At 39.6% G+C, this 19603-nt stretch overlaps 1 protein-coding gene across 1 annotated transcript; it reads right to left on the reverse strand.

Moving 5' to 3' along the window:
- Nucleotides 1–21: 21 nt before the first annotated feature.
- Nucleotides 22–18108, reverse strand: miga1 (mitoguardin 1). Its single transcript, XM_067606465.1, has 16 exons — nt 17998–18108; nt 15740–15898; nt 10662–10833; nt 9647–9768; nt 9091–9223; nt 8623–8759; nt 7541–7661; nt 7227–7315; nt 4987–5096; nt 4773–4845; nt 4420–4506; nt 4238–4336; nt 4013–4147; nt 3823–3876; nt 3549–3665; nt 22–2377 (listed from the first exon to the last, which is right to left on the reverse strand). The coding sequence occupies exons 2-16, from the start codon at nt 15836–15838 to the stop codon at nt 2159–2161; spliced, it is 1767 nt and encodes a 588-aa protein (XP_067462566.1). The 5' UTR covers nt 15839–15898; nt 17998–18108; the 3' UTR covers nt 22–2158.
- Between the last annotated feature and the right edge of the window lie 1495 nt (nt 18109–19603).

Here is a 19603-nt window from a genome sequence, read left to right on the forward strand (position 1 = left end):
AAACACAACAAACAAGTCAAACACTTTCTCATCAGTATTTATTTGCTTCATTTATACATGAAAACAAAGTGATCTTACATATTTGAAACTGACCTCCGTGTGTCAACAGAAAGTCATTCCAAAAAATAAGACTCACATTTTTCACCCGACTGTCTTAAAACACTCACAGCCACAAATCTACTTAGAGATGATTTACAGATTGATTAATGAAAGTATGGAGAGCAGCAATAAACTACCAGTTGAATATTTGGGCAACAGAATCTCAGCATGATGTTCTGTTTTGTACGACCAGCAGTCTGTAACCAAAATATATTGTCTATTATAAGAAAATATTCACATTTGAGAAGCTAAAACTTCTGAGTTGATGCCATTTATGCCTAAAAATAGCTGTGGCTCGACTCATTGTCTCAGCTCTGTGAAAGGTTTTTTTGGGGGGAGTTCTTATCTGAATAGAGGATATAAGTTGTATATCTGTATAGATTTTAAAGCCTCTTTAAGAAGCAAATTTTAAGAAGCAAACATGAGGGAATTTTGAACTAGAAGATAAAATAGCAGGATTATTTGATTCATTTCTGAAATTGAGACTGTTTGATCCGACACACCTGTCATTAAGACTTCATGCTGTGCAAGAACTACTGAAATTGAAAATATAAAGCTAGAAAATAACTAATTGATTTGGCAACAGACTGCTGAAGCCTCGTGAGCTCCTGCTGATCTTGAATTTAATGAACAGATTGAGGATTTTGTCCCAGATTATTTACATCGAAATCGCTAAGAAGGTATCTCTTCTTGAATGATTTCAGCAACTCAGAAGTAAATATGGACATGTGAGCATTGTTTTTAGACTTTGGGAAGAAAAAAGTGTGACCCAACCATTTTAAGAGGAAACTCAACCACCATCCCCTGTTAAAAGTGAATATTCAGCATCTTGGAATGAACTCTTCTGATCCGTCGACACACATTTAGTCCTGCAGTGACTTGAAACTCTAAACTTTCTTGTGTGTGTGTTCTGTACACGGCAGTGACAGATCAGCGGAGCAGACATCGAGTGTTTTCAAATGCCGCAGGTTACGAAAAATAGACTTTTTTTTCTTCAGACTTGACATTCAGTGACAAAGACAAGGCTTAAACATGTGCATCGATAATAAGGCTTCATATTGTCGCTCCACAGCTGCAGGATTATGCAACAGTTGAGTTATAATCTTGTATTTCCTGTAGTTGATGGGATCGATGGCCTTCCGGACTATATTTACACATTGCATGAAGGTTTGTGTTCTGGGGCGGCGGCCAAAAAAACCCTCCAAAACCCAATAAAAACTCTAAACTTTCCCTTTGAAATAACTTAAAAATCTGTATTTCTGTTGTCCGACAGCTGGTCAACACAACACACAAACATTTCTTCAATTCTCAAACTAAATCCCTTTGTTTCATGGTTTCCCGGGGCAACAAAGCAGCATCACAAAGCACGTATGAAGGTTTTGCATTGCTGATGTGGAAATACTTACTGATGAAGTTTATTATATATATTATACAACATTGGTATTCATACTACTCACTGTATGTATGCTGTAAATCCATTGATGCATACAGGCACAACTACAACCTCTATAAAATAAATCCTGCTTCATGTATAATAAAATAAATAGAGTAAAATACTATTTCTTCCTCTTATAAACCGCTCTTAATGGCCATAAATACGCTTCCACTTATACAGCGTTATATCTACTGCTAGAGAATCAATGTCAAGTCTCACAGCAAGTTTAAATTACAAATATTATTGCTATGATATTTTAAATCTAACATGCACTGCCATGGCACAGTGAAAAAGGGGGATAGGGGAGAAGAGGAGGAGGATGAAGAGGAGGCCGCACAGTAGATAGTGATGAAGTGTGAAGGCTGGTACAGTGGTAGTGGCTGGTACAGTTTATCTGGATCCTCGTACACAATATTGAGAGCAGATGGCATGATGGGTAGTGCAATGAGTGGGTGTCAGACACCAGCCAAATAATGTTATACAATAAAGTGGTGCATCAAACGGATCGAAGATGTGATCACACCTACGGAAAGTCTTCTTTGGTCCGACAGTCGGTGTGAACCCACCTTAGGATAAATGCAGAGATTTTCTTGTGTTTGGTGTTTGGGTCTGTTTGGAGATCTCTCACTGCACTGGCGCCTCCAGCAGGGCGCTGGGAACCAGCTGCACCTGTGTGGAATTGCAGCTGTTGAGGTGTCGCAGAGAGTCGGCTCCCAGGTACGCCAGCAGCAGCTCGGAGCGACGGTGCAGCAGGTGGAGCATGTCCTCTGCCAGGCTCTCTACTGACGAGTAACGCACCTTATCCAGATCGAAAATGTCCTTCAGGAAGTGCAGCACCTGGTCCTGAAGAAGAAAAGGAAAGAAAATCTTAAGTAGAAAACACTTTAAATCTGCAATCACTGATTTTTTGACCACTTTAGGACAGTGGAAACAAGTTGCCAACACAACACTGACGTCACCTTTTAAGATGAAATGTTGAACTTGTTGGCAAGCGGTTGTTTATTTCCACATCCATCAGTTACGGAGCAACATTATAACTCATTTAGAGTCGTGTTTCTGTCCATCTGGTGAATGTAAGTCCAATATTTTCTCTCTTTTAGCTTTGTTTTTGCTCTTTACCAACTCCTGAGAAATATCTTTAGCTGCTAAATGCTCCACTATGTTCACCAGCTAATCCACAGCTCACTGTGTGTGTTTGCTGTTTGGTGCTGAGCAGGTAGTGATTTTAAGAGCTTTTTCTCTGAAAACAGCTACCTGCTGCCAAAAACGACACTATGAGAGTGCTAAGAGTGAACCAAAACAGTGAAGTTGCAGCCAGACAGCTAAACAATGAGCTGAAACTCGCCGAGGTGATAATTCTCTGTAGGTTCATCATCATGATCGATAGCTCTCACACTAGACAGTCATCTGGTACATTGTTGTTATAAAAAATACTGATTATAGCTGCTTTAAGGACAAATACTCAGACACTCCAGTGACGTACGTGACTGGACACAAGAGGCTGATCTTCAGTACACTGATTACATTTGGATGAAACTCAATTTGTCACCATGGATCCCTGTGGTGACGCACGAGATGCTGTACTAAAGAAGGTTCCCTGTGGAGTTTCTGACCTCCAGTTGCGCCACTGAGCAGTTTTTTGGAGCAGTTGGTCCCTGTTTTGTTTTTCCTCGGTCACACACGTGCACATGGGTGACATGATACGCAGTCCTGCCAATAGTTTCACACTAATCCAATGATCTACAGGTAGCTAAGGCGGCAATACGCCAACAAAGGCAGCGAAGAAGACAGCAAGCTAGTAAATATGGGTGAAAACAACGCAGGATTTGAAATACTCAGCAATCAATCATGTTTTGTATGTTTATGTTTCATAAGAGGATATACACTCTTATGGTGAGTATGACTTAGTATAAACATAACTTTAGTTTGTTGACAAGAAAACAGGGCCTTTTGAATGAGGCGAAGCTCGCAGACATGATGTGATTCTCACATTATTTCTGGTGTTCAGACTGACCTTGAAGAAGCTGCAGAAGTCGTGCAGGGAGCTCTTAGGCCCGAGGAAACCCCAGGCCAGGACAGGGCTGATCTGTTCACACACGGCGTAGAAATGGGCGATGAAGCCGTCAGACACCTGAGAAGAAAAGAGCAGAGTTTAGTTGGATGTGTCTGTCGGCAAATATTAAGACCAGGATCAGGGATAAAGATAAAGATGATTAGAGGAAAGACTGAATGGTATCTACAGCATTTCTTCCAGCAGTCAGTCTGTTTTGAAGCTGTCAGATTCTTACCTTTATGTGCTGTTTCTTCTGCTTCAGCACTGACCAACAGCTTGACGCCACCGCCTGTGAAATACAAACAGACCAGACTCGAGCAAAAGCCAAAAAATTCTCAGCAAACAATAAAGTCTTTGTAAAAAGTGGAACGATCGCTGTGAACTATTGTTTGTTCCAGTTTGAGTTATTTGACATTTTCACTCACGGTCTCCTTGAAGGAGCTGTTGAGCCAACGGTTGTTGATCACGTTCTGGATGGAGATCGGTGGATTCTCCAGGTCCTCAAACGAGTCCATCAGGATGAAATCCAGCACTATGTCATAGAAGTTCAAGTGCTTCACCTGGTGAGGGGAGTATAAAACTTAATTATATTTTTTTAAAAATTAAAAAGCAGAGGTCAGAGGAGAAAGTCAGACAGTACAGTAACTCACCCCACGTGTGGCCAGCTCCACCTCGGTGTTTTCCCAGTGCTCCGTGTGCTCCAGGAAGGAAATCATCTCTTCAAACACTTCCTCGAATCTCTTTGGGCTCTAGAGTCCGAATGACAACAGTCAGGTGGAAAGAACTCACTGAAGATGTGTCATCTTACTATTTAAACTAACTTCAGTCTTACCTTGTGTGCTTTAACAATGATGGAGGACAGTGTTTTCTTTCCAGTGTCAGCCAGAAACATCCTGGTCGTCCTCTCGCACAGGATGAGCTGAAGACAAAACATAATCGTACTCAAATTATTAAATCATTAAAAGCAGAGTTTAATAGTTCCCACAGTGGCCCCGCTGTTAACTTCCTGATGTTTACACGACTTTCTACAGCGAGGTCGTACATTTCAATGAACATATTCATTCCTGCTTGTTTTCCATTAAAAAAATAAGAATAAATGAGTTGAACGATATTCAAAAAAATCCCGTCATCTCAGTCGGACCCATATTTTAATGCTGAATTTCAATTTCTGAGGATTGACTGTACCTGACACGCCTGCCGCACACAGTGCAACTTGGCCAGAAAGTCGACGTCCCCGAGACACTCCAGCATCTCAGTTCTGACAAAAGAAAACCGAGACAAAGATCACGTTAAAATGTCTGCAGACAAACACAAGCTATGAAAAATAACATTTCCTGCCAGCATCGTTTATTTGAACACGTGTTTTTCGTGTGTGTGTGATGTTGACGAGTGTATTTACCTCAGCACCCGGCAGGAGATCTTGCCTTCCTCTGCCATCTGCAGCGCCTCCTCGTAGAAAGGATGATGACCCAGAGTGTAGACGCTCCTCAGCTCTCTGTGCTCCGACAGCTGAGACGGAGAAAGACAGCACAGGTAGAAAAGGATGATTATGGACAAAATAATGATCTCTTGAATCAGTCAGAGAGGGCTTCATGTGTACATACACTTGAAATGAGGTGCAGCTGATGTGTCTTTCCATTAAAAAACTAAATGTGAGATGAAGTCACGGCTTTTGCTATTTTAATGTCTCAGATTTAAGGAAGAAAAACCTGTTTGCTGATATTTAACTGGACAGAAATTGAGTCTTAACTGATGCTCAACATCGAACCAATTAATGAAGTTCTCTGTCTCCCCTAAGTGAGTCGAGTCATGTCTGACCGCTGCACCTTTACGCTGTATTGTGTCCTGTACATCTGTGAACAGTGTAAGGGAACCAGTCCCGACCAGGCACAAGCCTCTTTGTGTTTTATTGTGCGGAGGCTCCAGTGAAACTGTAACAGCGGGCTGAGTATTGTATACTGAGGGAGGAATGTCGAAGGTCTATTTATAGTGACTCACTAAGTATGACTGACCCAGTTTCACTGCTGATGTCTCTGCGTGACGCTCACTGGTCAGTAAATGGTAAACTGGTTTGAGTTTAAGCACCTATTTTATGGTTTTATTAATTTAAAACACTAATTTATTTAACTGTAGGTGCTCTGCTGTTCAAAGTTTAATATGTTAACAGTTATTTACATCAAACTATGTGTACCACATATATTAACACTCAATCCAGGTACGCAGCGTCTTTCATCACGTTGGGAGAGAAAAGCCTTCATTTCAATGATTTTAGCTTGAAGCGTCAGTAAATAAATAAGTGATTCTTAACAAGCAGTTTATTTTTGTTCTTTGTGGGTCAAGTGCAGCAGTCACAGCGGATACAGAGCTCATTCCCTCACAGTGATTTAATGATTAAAGGAGATAAGCTGCGTACGGGTGCACGCCGGGCGGTGAACCTACAGGAAGATCAGAGCTATTTGAATCAAACTCCTGCTGTGAAGCAGTCGAAGATTTAATGCTTCAGAAAGTTTGAGGATGAGATGTTTGCTTGTTTCTCTTCTACTGAAACTCATGTGTTCACCTGTTGCTTTACCACATATTCTATTTAATACATTAATGTACACGACACATAGGTACTATAATACTAGTCTGAACTTTTCCTGTGAGATTATTTGTATCTAATAATCAAGATTATTTTAACAACTTTATAACTGATGTTTTGGGGAGCAACATAATTACATTTATTATGTGTTTTACGCCTCAATTTCAATTGTAACGACATGCTGTGGGGCATAAATACAAAAATCGCTTTAATCTGACAGTTCATCTTGTCCGTTTCAAAGTTGAAGTTATTTTTAAGGCAAAAATGCAAAACATTTGATGGTTCCAGGTTCTTAAATGTGAGAATGTATTTTCTTGGTCTTACATTACAGTTAATATAATATTTTTGGGGTTTAGACTGCATGTCGGCCAAAATAAGACATCTGGAGATGTTACCTTGTGCTCTAGGACATTGTGATAGACACAGTTTTCTGATGTTTTATAGACCAAACAATAATCTGTAGATTAATCAATTATGAAAATAATAACATAAGGCCGCGTTGCAGCCCTGCTAGCTTCATTAACACAGGGAAAGTTGGCATGAATGAAACTGAAAGTATAGAGATGATGTGCTGGTCTGATTATTTCTGTGGATGTAAGAGGGGTTTTTAACTTCTTCTGCTCCAGTTGCATCACAAAGGGGAAAATAGTTTATATAAACTGATCTGATATGATAAGATGGATCTCCTCAATGCCTTAAAATTGTCTCTTTCAGTGTTTCTTAGATTGTTAAACCAATTTTGTGCAAAAGAGATGTTCATGAGGTAATAAATGTGTTACAATGTCAGAAGATGATGCACATTTCTCTCTCTGCATGTTTTTTTCTTGTGCAGCTGCAGCCTTTACATTAATCTGACAGCATTAAATTCACACTTGTGCCGTGTTGAAAGCGAAACGTTATTTGGTCCGACATGTCTGAATGTGATTGCTTTTGTTCTGAGTTATATGTTATTGTACTGCTGAGAAATCTCTTTGGATCTGTCAGGACTGGATGTTGCAGGAACGTATGGAACATTTATCTGTGTGTTTTTGCAGAGTGAAGATGAGCGCGTCTCTCACCTCAGCAGCAGAAACAAAAGAGTCAGTGGAGGCGATGCTGACACTGTCTCTCAGACAGATGTCGTCCAGCTCCTCTCTGACCAAGATGTCTGCAATATTATCAGAGAAACAGAATCATCAAAAAACTATAAATTTTATATTTCACAGTATTATATTGTACTGTCAAACTACAACGTAATCTTAAAGAGAACTGAATCAGCATCTCTCTGGTGCAGTCTTCACAAGAATTACATTATAAGCTTCACAAAGCTACTGTATTGCTTTGCATTATATTGTACAGGTGTAGCGATGACTTTGTGTTAGTTGTGACTCACCCTGACTGTTGTGCGATGAAGGCTCTGACATGCAGAGTACTCCCTCAAACTCCTCTTGGAGGTGGTAAGCTCTCTGCAGCAGAGACTTCAGCCTGTGGATGAACTCTGCGCTGATGACGTCCTGAACACACACAAATAAAATCAAAAAATGACCAACAGAAATATGGCAGGACTTTATGTTTTACTTTATTCTGATTCCACTTAGTTTAAGTACAGTTTTACTGATGTCATTCAATTAAATGGTTGTTAGTTTATTCTAGAAACCATCATTTAATCAACTGATTGTTTTAAAGGAAGCGCCCGCTGAGGGAAGACCTTTTCCCCCTTCTGTCTCGGGAATCCCTGTTCACCTACTTTTATTTAATAAGCTTTCTTAAGAGGCACCACTGAGTAGTGGATATCCTTGACAGAAGACTGAGCAGGACGTCTGTTTGGGTGCCTCAGCTTCACTAATCCATAACCCTTCTAATGAGGTGAGAGAGCACCACGAGATAGCTGTTATACAATACAAACTACGTGACACCGGCGGGTTGTCAAAATACCGGTTATTTATGTATGCCACCTGCAGTGCAGTGTTTGTTGGCAGCTCTTGGTGTTTGGTTTTTAAATAACAACAGGGGGAAAGTTGAACGGTTCACAGAATACAGAAAGTAAAAGAGAAATCTTTGGGAGGATTTGACTTCATGCCACTAAAAATGCAGGAGCCAATTAACCAACCAACTCTTCTTCTCCTCATGCCACTGTCTAAATATTTTATTTAGCTGTATTGCAACAGTGTTGAAAATGTTGTTTTCCTTCACATATGATTATCAAGAGTGCATTACAAAACCCTTTTACAGCTATTTACAGTTTATAGGCAGGCATTTTAAAGACATAAATAGTGTCCAAACTTCTTAAAAAGCAGCGTCTGGTTAACTCCTTCACTCATATCCCTGTTCAAGCACGGCAACAGTTTCCAAACTTAATTGAATTTTGAATATTGTCCAACAGGTGTAATATATGGCAGTGTAAACTAATATTAATACACCTCACTGAGGTGGAATATATATATCTTTAAATGTACAGCGTGACTCTGTGTTCACCTCCATGCCCTGCTCTGCGATGGCGTCTCCAGCTCCTGTTTTAACAGAGGCACAGTTCACTTCGTCCTCAACCTGCCTGCTCCTGAATGTCAACGCCTCCTCCCACCGCCGCAGAGCCTCCTCAAATAAATCCATACCTGGCAGAACACACACACACACACACACACACACACACACACACACACACACACACACACACACACACACACACAGTGAGTCTCCTAAAGCGATCAATGACTCAAAAGCTCCATTTCGAAACCTAAAGCAACCCACCAAACACGGATGATTTATCGCTACCTCTTAATGGTTTTATAACGTATCATATTGTGTCATCAATCCTTTCGCTTTTTCAAATATTGCATGTGTCATCATTTTAAGAAATAAATCTTCCAATATATCAACAGACTATATGGTCAATTCTTCTTACTACAAACACAGTGAGGTGATGTAGTGTTCAAATCTCTTTACCCATAAGGTACAGGTTTTCAGGTGTGGTGACGGGTAAGTTGACCATACTGCAGATGTCATCGTCTCCCAGTCTGTCCCAGCAGGTGGATTCATTTGCACAAGTGCTGCTGCTGGATGAGTTCACACTTTTCACCTGTAAAGACAAAGCAGATGAACACAGTTCGAGTTTCAAGCCGCAGAAACAGCATCAAGTTCTGGTTCACATTGCATTGTCATATGTAGTAAATCCCGTCTACACAGCATATTCTAGTCATTGCTATTAGACCAGATGGTTCATTTATCAGACCAAGGAACAATTAAGCATGTCTCATTCTGTCACTGGAATTATTTTAGTTATTGGAGACTTATGTGCACTTTGTGTATTCTATCTATTTTATACAATCTTTCTTTTCTGGTTCAGACATAATAAAACCATCTGTATGTGTGATAACACACGTTTGAGTGGTTATTCTACTTTTTCCTTCTGTTGTTATTGCATCATTTGCTTGGTTTTGTTACTAAAGGTACAAATATCCTTTAACATACAAACTAATATGAAACTGTGCCTTTGTCTTACCGAGGCCAAGCTCTGCAGAGACCCGGCCAGTTCTCTGTAGGTTCCTGCAGTGAGGACCAGACCAGAGGGGTAGCCATTCTTGGAGTTGAGGGAGAGAGTGATGTTTTGTTGGCTGGTGTTATCTGGATAGATAAAGACAGGAGTTTAGAGATAGTGTTGAAGAGAATGACCGGAATACACTGATAATGTGTGCATGTACCAGGATTACACTATTTGACCAGTGTAATATCAAGACAAAGAAAAGCATCACTTCCATCTTGTTTTAATAATTGTCTTTCTGGCTCATCTGCTGCTGAACACAAACCAAATTCATACGCAGCTTGTAGAGATTTGCTGACAATCAGAGAGTGTTCAGGGGCCAACAGAGATAAAGGGAAAGGGAAAAGTCCAATACTGCGAAAATAATTAACATGTTAAGAGTCTCTGTCAGTCAGGCAGCAGGTAACGCAGCATTTTGGATCTTAGTGAATATTGATTTTGGACCAACTAACTGCATGCACATTCTTTGTTACATAATACTTTAAACACAAATGTAATTCTAGCTAGCATTAGTAAGGGTTTATTGCATCAGATAAATATGATCCATGATCATGAGGGTGAGATAAACTGATATTCACATATACACAAACTGAGCTGGCTAAACTGTCATTGTTAAAACCTGTAGAAATTTTATTAAGCTCTCCAGGGTGAAGGAAAAAAATCAATATATTAAATCAGTTGTGTTAAAAATAATGAACACAGCCAACTGCTAAGTCATTTGACTCCATTTAATCCTGCATTTCTGTTAATTTCTCTTTGGGTCTCTAATCAGTGGCAAATCTTCCTAAGTGAGATTAAATGAGTTAAAGCATTTATTTGAAGCCTGCTGCTTACAGTTTAAGGTAAAACCGCAGCAGCCAGTCTGACGTCAGTCTGATTACATCACAAACAAGCAACTGGGCTAACATGCTAAATTGAGATCAAAGGCCAGTGAGCTGCTGGTTGAGGAGAAAATCCTAGAATCAGGAAGTCGTACCGTTCTGTGCCGAGGCTGAGGTGAAGAACTCAAAGCCAGCCTGCTCCCACTGCGGCGAGATGGCCCTCTTTCTGCCCTTCCTTCTCTGGAAGTGGCGTGCGAGGAAGAGGAGCGAGACAGCACCAAAGGTGGTGGCAGCAACCAGTTTCTTTGTGCCTGTGCTGACACTCACCTGGAGGAAAGGTAGAGAGAGGAGGAGTTTATGAGTTTTTTTTTCTTCTTTTAAGATTCTTTCTTCATTTTTAAAATATTTTTGGGGGCATTTTAGCCTCTATTGGACAGTGGGCAGTGAAGAGGCAGACAAAACAAGGGGAGAGAGAGATGGGTATGACATGCAACAAACAAAGGTCCCTGGCTGGAATTGACCCAGGGACGTTACAGTTATGTTGCATGCATGGTAACCATTCAGCTACCGGGGCTTATTATGAATTTATGAGTTTTAATACATCTTGAGCAGCAGATTGGTTTCTTTTCCAAAAACATGGAACAAAATGCAAATACTGTAGCTCCATATTTGGCATTTAACATATGATATTATTGTATCCTTTTCCCAAACCATGGGGAACATCCCAAAACTCACACTTCACATTTCTGACAACTTCTGGACTGGATGTACGATATGATAACAGAAAAACGTCTATTGTATCAAATTATACTCTATTGTTTATTTCATTGTGTCACAAATCACACTCTTTTTGGCAATATTTTGCATCATTTAGAGTCTGTCCATCTTTTGCGTGGGTTACATTAATAAATTACTCAGCTCAGCTCCATCAGCAGTGAACCACAGAGAGCAGATGAGAGTATCATGACCATAAATGACAGCAAAAAACAGTAGACTTATTAACTTAATCCTCTTCGTTCCCTGTGGAACATAAGGCTGCGCCTATCTGCTTCCATCTGGTCCTATCCTGTGCAGCAAGATGTGCCTCGATCCAAGTTAGATTAACAGTTTTCAGTTCCAAGGTCACAGATCTCTGCCAGGTTGTTTTTGGCCTCCCTTGTTTCCTCTTTCCAGGTGGAGTCCATCTAAAGGCTGCTTAAGGAATGCCATACTGGACATGTCCGAGCCATTGGAGCCGCCGATGTTTAATTTCCTGCAACACATTGCGACAGTTTGTGTGTTTTTGTACAGGTCCTCATTGGAGATCTTTTCTGGCCAAAACATGCAGCATATCTTCCGGAGACATCCATTGTGGAATGCATTGAGCTTTTTCATCACTCTCAACCACTCGCCAGCATTCTGAGCTGTGCAGCAGAACTGATTTAATAATGCTGTTAGACACTAGATCTTGGTTTTTAAGGCTGTGCTGCTTTGACTTCCAGATGGTTTGAATGCTTGCAAATGCACTTTTTCAAGCCTTATGTTGATGTCTTTGCTGCATGCATCATCCTTACTGAGGAGACTTCCCAAAAATGTTAAACTTCGACATAATCGAGAGAGTTACCAGACACAGTGATCTGTGCATGTTGTGTTGTTTTTATGTACATCACTTGGGTTTTGGGAATGTTCAAACCCATCTGTTTGGCAAATCTGTCAGTCCTATGTGTCTTCTCTTGCAGGTGAGTATGATTTGTGGAGAGAATAGTCAGATCATCAGCATCATCAAGATCTTCTAGCTGGGTGAAGAGAGTCCACTGGATGCCCCTGGACTTGTCTGAGGTGGTTTTTCACACGGTCCAGTCGATGGCAATCAGGAAGAAAACGGAGGAGATGATCCATCCCTGGCGTACACCAGATTCTACGGGGAACCATTCATTGACGTTGCCAATTATGATGACACTACACTCAAATTGATGGTAAAACATCCTTATCAATGCAGTCATTTTTGGAGGAACTCAAAAGGATTGCACAATCTTCCACAGGCGGTCCAGGTGTAAGCTGTCAAAAGCTTTCTAGAAGTCAATGAAATTGACGTGTAATGGATTGTTCCAACTCCAGACATTGCTCAATGGTGTTCCTTAGTGAAGATCTGGTCAGTGCATCTTCTTGCTTTCCTGAAGCCTGTCTGTTCCTGCCTCAGTTGGGTGTCAATCGCCATGTCAATTCTACCCAGCAAGACTCTGCAGAAGACCTTGGATGGTATGGATAGCAATGCGATGCCTCACCAGTTGTTGCAGTTTTATAGATTACCTTTCTTTGGAATTCTGACAATCAGACCCTTGGCCCAGTCCTCAGGAACGACATCTTTGTCTCAGATGTTTCTGAACAGGTCTGTGAGAACCTTAACTGAGGTCTTGAGGTCGGCCTTCAGCACCTCTGTGTGAATGGAGACAACGCCTGCAGCTTTCTTTGTTGCTTTAATGAAACTCTTGACTTCTGTTTCAGTGGGGGGGCTGGTGTTGATGTTGAGTATGTCATCTGCAGGTGTGGGGTTAGCAGGATGTACTGGTTCAGGGCAGTTGAGGACTACAAAAGTACTGCACCCATCTCGCTTCAACAAATGCAGTAGAGACTATGTTTGTTTATGTTATTTACCTAATTTATGTGCACTTGTTTCATTTCAGCTCAGTGTGTGAGTCTCTACTGCGTTTTGCTGTCATTTATGGTCACGCTACTCTCCTCTGCTCTCTGTGGTTAAGTGAGAGCGGGGCTGAGCCCTCCGTGTGTGTGCTGTGCACACAACGGAGCAGAGGAGAGACAGTCAATCGGTGAAGTACTCGAATTGACGACAACTACACTTCTTATGTTACTGTAAGTGCAATAAAAGGTAAAAGGTTCTCGAGTAAAAAGCCAAGAAGAGTAATTTAATCCGCACAAAAGATGCGGGGGTGGGGTAGTTTTGTGTAGTAGGAAGTCACTTGCTCTAACAGCAGAAATGCAATGAATATCAGCAATCAATGATAAGATATTCAATGTCCGTGGTTAAAACTATTCTTGAATTTCTGCACCTGACAACAGCATACCCATAACACCTCAATTAAACAGTAATGATATTCTGACCAAACTATAAATGAAACTGGGTGCACCAACTGAATGAATTCCCTGCCTGAGAGTTCAACTGAGGATGCATAACTCGGATTATATCAGATACCACTGATGTAACAGGCCGCACTGAGAATCAGCCACCGGCCTGTCAACTAGATTTTAAAGAATCAAATTCAGATGGCGTGCATGGCCCCTCTCTGTCTATAGATAGAAACTCTGAATGAAGAGGGAGATTATCCTCACTGACACAGATACAGCACATTCCCAACAACTGAAGATTACATAAGCACTGAGTTTGGAGCTATGACAACAGCCATAATATTGACTTTTTTTTTTCTTTTTTCTTCATTTATTTTTAAAATGGCAGAACAGGCAGCTGTTTCTTTTGCAGCTACTGCCAAATATCAGACATGCTCGTACCAGATCCCAGCGATATCAGATTTGCTACGTGACTTGAACCACACACAAACTCTCCTCATGCACCACTGGTGCGGATAGAATAAATATTATGTGTGTTAAATGTGTTAAAGTAATCAACGAGCTTTTTATCTATATATTATCTAAACTAAGTAATGTTTGATTTGTGCTTTATGTGTTTATTTGCTAAGCGTAAACTGTGTAAGATCTGTGTATTTGTAGTAAAAACTGGGAAATTTTATGAGCCATTTGCAATGAATGGTCTGAGCTGTTTTCTACTTTAATCAAATATACATTTTGAAATTTGGCCTTTCTGAAAACGACAAATCCAACACTTTTGGATGTATTTCTTCATGAGTAAGATATTCTTGTGGCTGTCACAAATTAAAACTATTTACACCTTAAAGCCCAGTAACCATGTTCAAGTAAGGCCAGACACTGTGCTTTGGCTCTCGGTCTGTATCACGTATGCTTCCAAAAAATCTTGTCATCAGCTATCACATGACTTTTTAACAGATACGGATACTCTCCTATCCGGTTTAGAGGGGACACTGAATGAGTGCTGCCAAATTCAGACTAGACCTTTCACACAACTCACTCTGCTTCATACAGATGCATTTCTGATCATGCTGTGATTAAAGTGCAAAAAAAAAGAAAACAAAAAACACTAATATGGCATTGCTTGTCAAAGGTAGCCAGTGGAGTTTGTGATTAATAGTAGCATTGTAGAGGAATGCTTTAATGAGTGTGATAGTTTATATTTCATGTACTACCATGAGAATAAAAATGAACACAGAAGCCAAAGGGGTGAGGGGGTCATGGTTTATATGCTTGGAAGGCACTTTACTTCCCACATTTACCCACCACAGACCAATAAAAACTACAGATACATCTGTCTAATAATTTAGCTATTTGTTAGGTCATGTGAATTGTGTTTATTGGGCTGCCACGATTATTTTCATTATCAGTTAAACTGCTGATTCGATTGCTTGTTTAGTCGATGAAATGTTAGAAAAAAGTAAAAAAAAGTGGCATGGTGATGTCTTTGCTTATTTTGTCAGACTAACAGTCAAAAACCTTAAGATGTTCAATTCCCATCATACATGACTAAAAAAAGCCCAGCAAATCAACATATTTGAGAAGCTGGAATCATAAAATGTTGGGCAAATTTGCTTGAAAAATTACTGAAACAACTAATCGATTATAAGAACAGTTGCTGATTACTTTTCTGTTGATCATAAAATCTATTAATCATTGCAGCTCTGATCCATTCATTCATGTTTAATGAAAAGACAATGTGGACAAGTGCTGAGTGATAAATCAATATTATGACATGAGCCTTCATATCGTCTGGTATTTTGGATCATAATTTTTCAATGGAGCTTTAATTTGTGTTTTAATTACAGCAAGGGGACACAAATAACAAATGAAAGCCTCCAATTTAGTCATAATGTCTGCGTTACTGGGCATTTTCTTTAAGTTTCTTTGTGTGGAAATATTCTGTGACAACATCCAGTACTTTGGCCAAAAATGATTTTAGGCCAACATTACGACTTAACAAATCAAATACAAACATGCAACAAAACAGCTGTTTGCAATACAGTTAAGAAAGAGGCCAGAACCTGTAAGTGTAATCGTACCCTCAACAGATCTGCCTCTCTCTCCCAGATACAGAGACCGGTAAGAATTCACAAAAACAGGGCTGTTAAAAAACTGACTTTCAAACCCTCACCTGAGCCAGAGAGCCGTAGACGGAGAGAGGTAGGTCGACCATGCGCAGCGCAGCAGCCTTGACAGACAGCTGGGAACTTGTGAGGGTCTCATGTGTCATTGTGGCGGTCTATCCATGACTTGGCTACTCTCTTATCCATTCATCACCATCCTGCTGGAGCTGGAGAGGATGACAGGAGTGAGCGACATACAAGGGTTTAACCTTGGTGGATCAGGAGGAGGTATAATAACGTTATTACATAAAGCCTATGACATACAGCAGTGGTAGGCAAATAGCAGCCTGTTGGTGAAATCCGCCCCTCCAGCAAATATATTCAGCCTTCTGTTAAAAGCTGAAGTTTTGACTTACATCAAAACCTTTACATAATTTGTCACAAATCTACTGTAGATAATAAACACTTTGTTACAGCTAACAGTACATTAGAGGCATTAAAACCATGGTTGCAGTGTGCAATTTGCAGTGCATGCTGCTGAAATTAAATCCAATTAACCTGCCAGAAATTAAATTTCAATGTGTGAATTCTAACACTGTTTTAATTACGCAACTTTAACCTATTTGACCATAACAGATTTGTTTTTCACAAACACAAACAGATGTCAGTCTAACAGATATTCTAACACAACAACAGACTATTAATAAACAACAAATGTACCAGGCTGCTGTTTATCGTGTGTGGAAAACCAATAAAGTACATCTGTAGCACCCTCAGACACAATCCTAAATAGTGTTATAAATCACTTATATGCTTAAATGAATTAAAAGAAATAAACTAAACATATAAGGCTGTGTTTCTACTGTGCTGGTTCACAGCCTTCAATGAAAAATTCTGATAAAAACTGGCCTCCTTGACATACAGCATGCCTCATCTCAGTATAATAGGGCTGCTCAGCCATACATATATTTCAGCACACCCACTAAAGGTATGAGCACATTTCAAAGTTCACTTAACATTGCATACATGCCTGAACAAAGTGCCTGTCTGAGTGCATAAGTAAATAAGATGTTTCGTCTTTCTACCAACAAGCTCACAACAGTCTCACACTGAAGGAGCACACCTTCTAAGCGCCTGTATATCCCCCTGACAGGACAGCATGCAGCATCCAATTAAGTTTGCACGAGAGACTCCTGTTGCTCATCACATGGATTATTATCTCATTTGTAACTGAGTCTTAGCCTGACTCAATGTTGATTCTGTCTTTGTCACAAGATGCTGCGGTTAATTTTAGTGGATTATAAGTGGGTGTAACAGTACAGAGAAATAATAATGTGCCTCTTCAACCGCTGATTGATTTACAGTTTGAATCATCAATAATACATGACATCTAAAAAGGATAGTTTGCGTAGGAATTTTCAGACATGCAGACACATTAGTGTCCTAAAAATATGAGTACAATACGGATAAACAAACAAAATAAAACTGACATAAGATGTGGGGATGTAGGCAATTCCTAAATGTCTGCATTTATCTACTATTGATTAAAGAAGAGCAAATCAAGACAAAAAAAAACGTTTTTGCTAATATATTTTGAATTTAAAGATCCTTCAGACTTTGCATAATTAAATATGCAAGCAGCACCAGACATTCAAGTTTTGCTACTCCTCTGCTGAACATAACTAAAATTTGGGACAATTTGCACTTAAACTGTATTTCTTGTCTATTGTTTTTGATGTATTTGAATTTTATTGTATTCTAACACTTCTATTCTCTTTCAGTGTATTTTATTGGCCTCTTCATTGTGTTTTTAAATGTCTTAGTGCATGTCTTTACCATATGCAAAGCCCTTTAAATTGCCTCTGTGTTTGTATACCATATAAATAAATGTTTCTTCTCTTACTACTGATAATTTCAATAACTGCTCTAAAACAAACACTTAAATAACAAATAAGTTGAGTTATAGCTAAGTTTCATTCAATGGTACAATGACAGCATCATTCATGAAAATAGCTGATCATTTGAAAGGTTTCAGCAGTTATATATATATTATATATATGTATATTTTAAAAATCCTTACATGAGTAAAAGCAGCTCATTATCTCTGACACATCATGTTAATCATATTAGCACATGGTAAGAAGATAGATCACTGAACTAAACTGTTGTTGGCCTGGATGAGCAGCTAACGGCAAGCTAGCGGAGCTAATAACGGCTGGCAGCGTCGTTTAAATATGTTAAACCAGCCCGAGTCGGACCAATAAACGCGTTATTTTTCTGTTGTCCTCTCACTGAATGTAAAAACAGTATGTATAAGAGTTATTACCGGTACATTTGGCGGGCTGCTCCACACACTCTGCTCCCGGTGTCTCGTTGCTCCTCCGGCTGACCTCAGCTGGTGCTGAGTGAAGGTCTCGCGCATGCTCGTTCTCACTTCTGTGGAGCTGAAGCGCCCCCGCTCGGCTTCCTGAGGTACTACAACCTGTACACTCAAAGCAAATACCAGTGATGTCATTACAGAGAGAGAGATATAGGAATTTCTTCAAATTTGGCACAAACGTCTAGAATTAGAATTTGGTGGCCAAAGATCAAAGGTCACTGTGACTTCATGTCCGTCCTACGCTCATGAACGCGATATTTCAGGAATGCCTGGAGAGAATTTAATTACATCTGGCACAAACGCCCACCTGGACTCAAGAATGAACTGAGTAGAAATTGGTGGTCACAGGTCAAAGGTCACTGTGACCTCACAAAACACGTTTTTGGCCATAACTCAAGATAAAGTTTCACACAAATGTCTGATAGGATCTAATGATGAAGTGATGAAATTTTATATCCAAAAGGTCAAAGGTCAGCTTCTCTGTGACATCATAATGTTCTGCAAAAACGCTTTTCTGGCCATCACTCAACGCCATCACTCAGGAACAGAAGGGGGGATTGTGACCATATTTCACCTTTACTGAATTACTGAATTGGTGACACTAATCTTGGTGCCACCTTGAAACTGTGGTTGTGATTGTGATCTTCTGTGCTGCCGGGTTGAAGATGTGAGTGAATCCACGTCCACGTTTTAGAATTTGTAGCTTCTTGGCAGCAACATCCATATCTGAAGCATTGTCTACTATCATGACTACGACTTTGTGTTCTATCAGAATCAGCTTTATTGGCCAAACATGTGAACATGTACAAGAAAAATGCACTGAATACCTTTTAATAAATTCCTTTATTAAAGTCTTCACTACAAATATTATATAAGTCTGGACAGACATGGATGTAAACTGAAACTTGAATGGATGACAGAGGCATACAACTGCGTGTTTGTAGTTTTTTTTTCTGTAACAGCTTTATTGAGTCGAGTATATAGCAAACGTAACAGCACCTTGTGTACACAACTTGTGTTTATAAAGGCTATAATAAAAGAAAAACAAATATCTTGTATAAATAATATAAAATACCAATGATGTCTTCTTTACAGAGATTATAAAATGAACATTGTAAAGGTTGTTCTCAAATTTATGGGGCCTCAACTGAGATTTTTTATTTATTCAACAGCTTTATAGAGACAACATATAGCAAGTTAAAAGCATCTTGTGTAATACAACTTGTGTCTATAAACACACCAGGAAAACTAAAGGCTGTAATAAAAGAAAAATGAATATCTTGTATAAATAATGTAAATATAGATAAAATATAATAATAAAAAAGTCTTCTTACTGTATGTACAATATATATATATATAATATACCTACTGTATGTACTGTATATAAAGTAACTTGTCACTTTTTTTAGCCATTTGATATTTATCTCAGCCTTCCTTGCACTCTTCACACCTTTACACTATTTACAATTCACAGAAATGGTTTCACCTATACAAAGACATATTCCTTAAATGCGTAAATACACTTGACCAATAAAGATGATTCTGATTCTGC

Source organism: Thunnus thynnus, chromosome 12 (assembly GCF_963924715.1).
Source record: "Thunnus thynnus chromosome 12, fThuThy2.1, whole genome shotgun sequence".
Taxonomy (NCBI): domain Eukaryota; kingdom Metazoa; phylum Chordata; class Actinopteri; order Scombriformes; family Scombridae; genus Thunnus; species Thunnus thynnus.

Bases quoted from the DNA above. Each gene is read 5' to 3' on its own strand.
- miga1 (XM_067606465.1), bottom strand. From the start codon at position 15,838: ATGACACATGAGACCCTCACAAGTTCCCAGCTGTCTGTCAAGGCTGCT. The intron at 5,097-7,226 runs GTGAGAGACGCG...TCTCCGTCTCAG, and splicing joins CTTTTGTTTCTGCTGCTGAG to CTGTCGGAGCACAGAGAGCT. The intron at 4,337-4,419 runs GTAAGACTGAAG...TTCGGACTCTAG, and splicing joins TCATTGTTAAAGCACACAAG to AGCCCAAAGAGATTCGAGGA.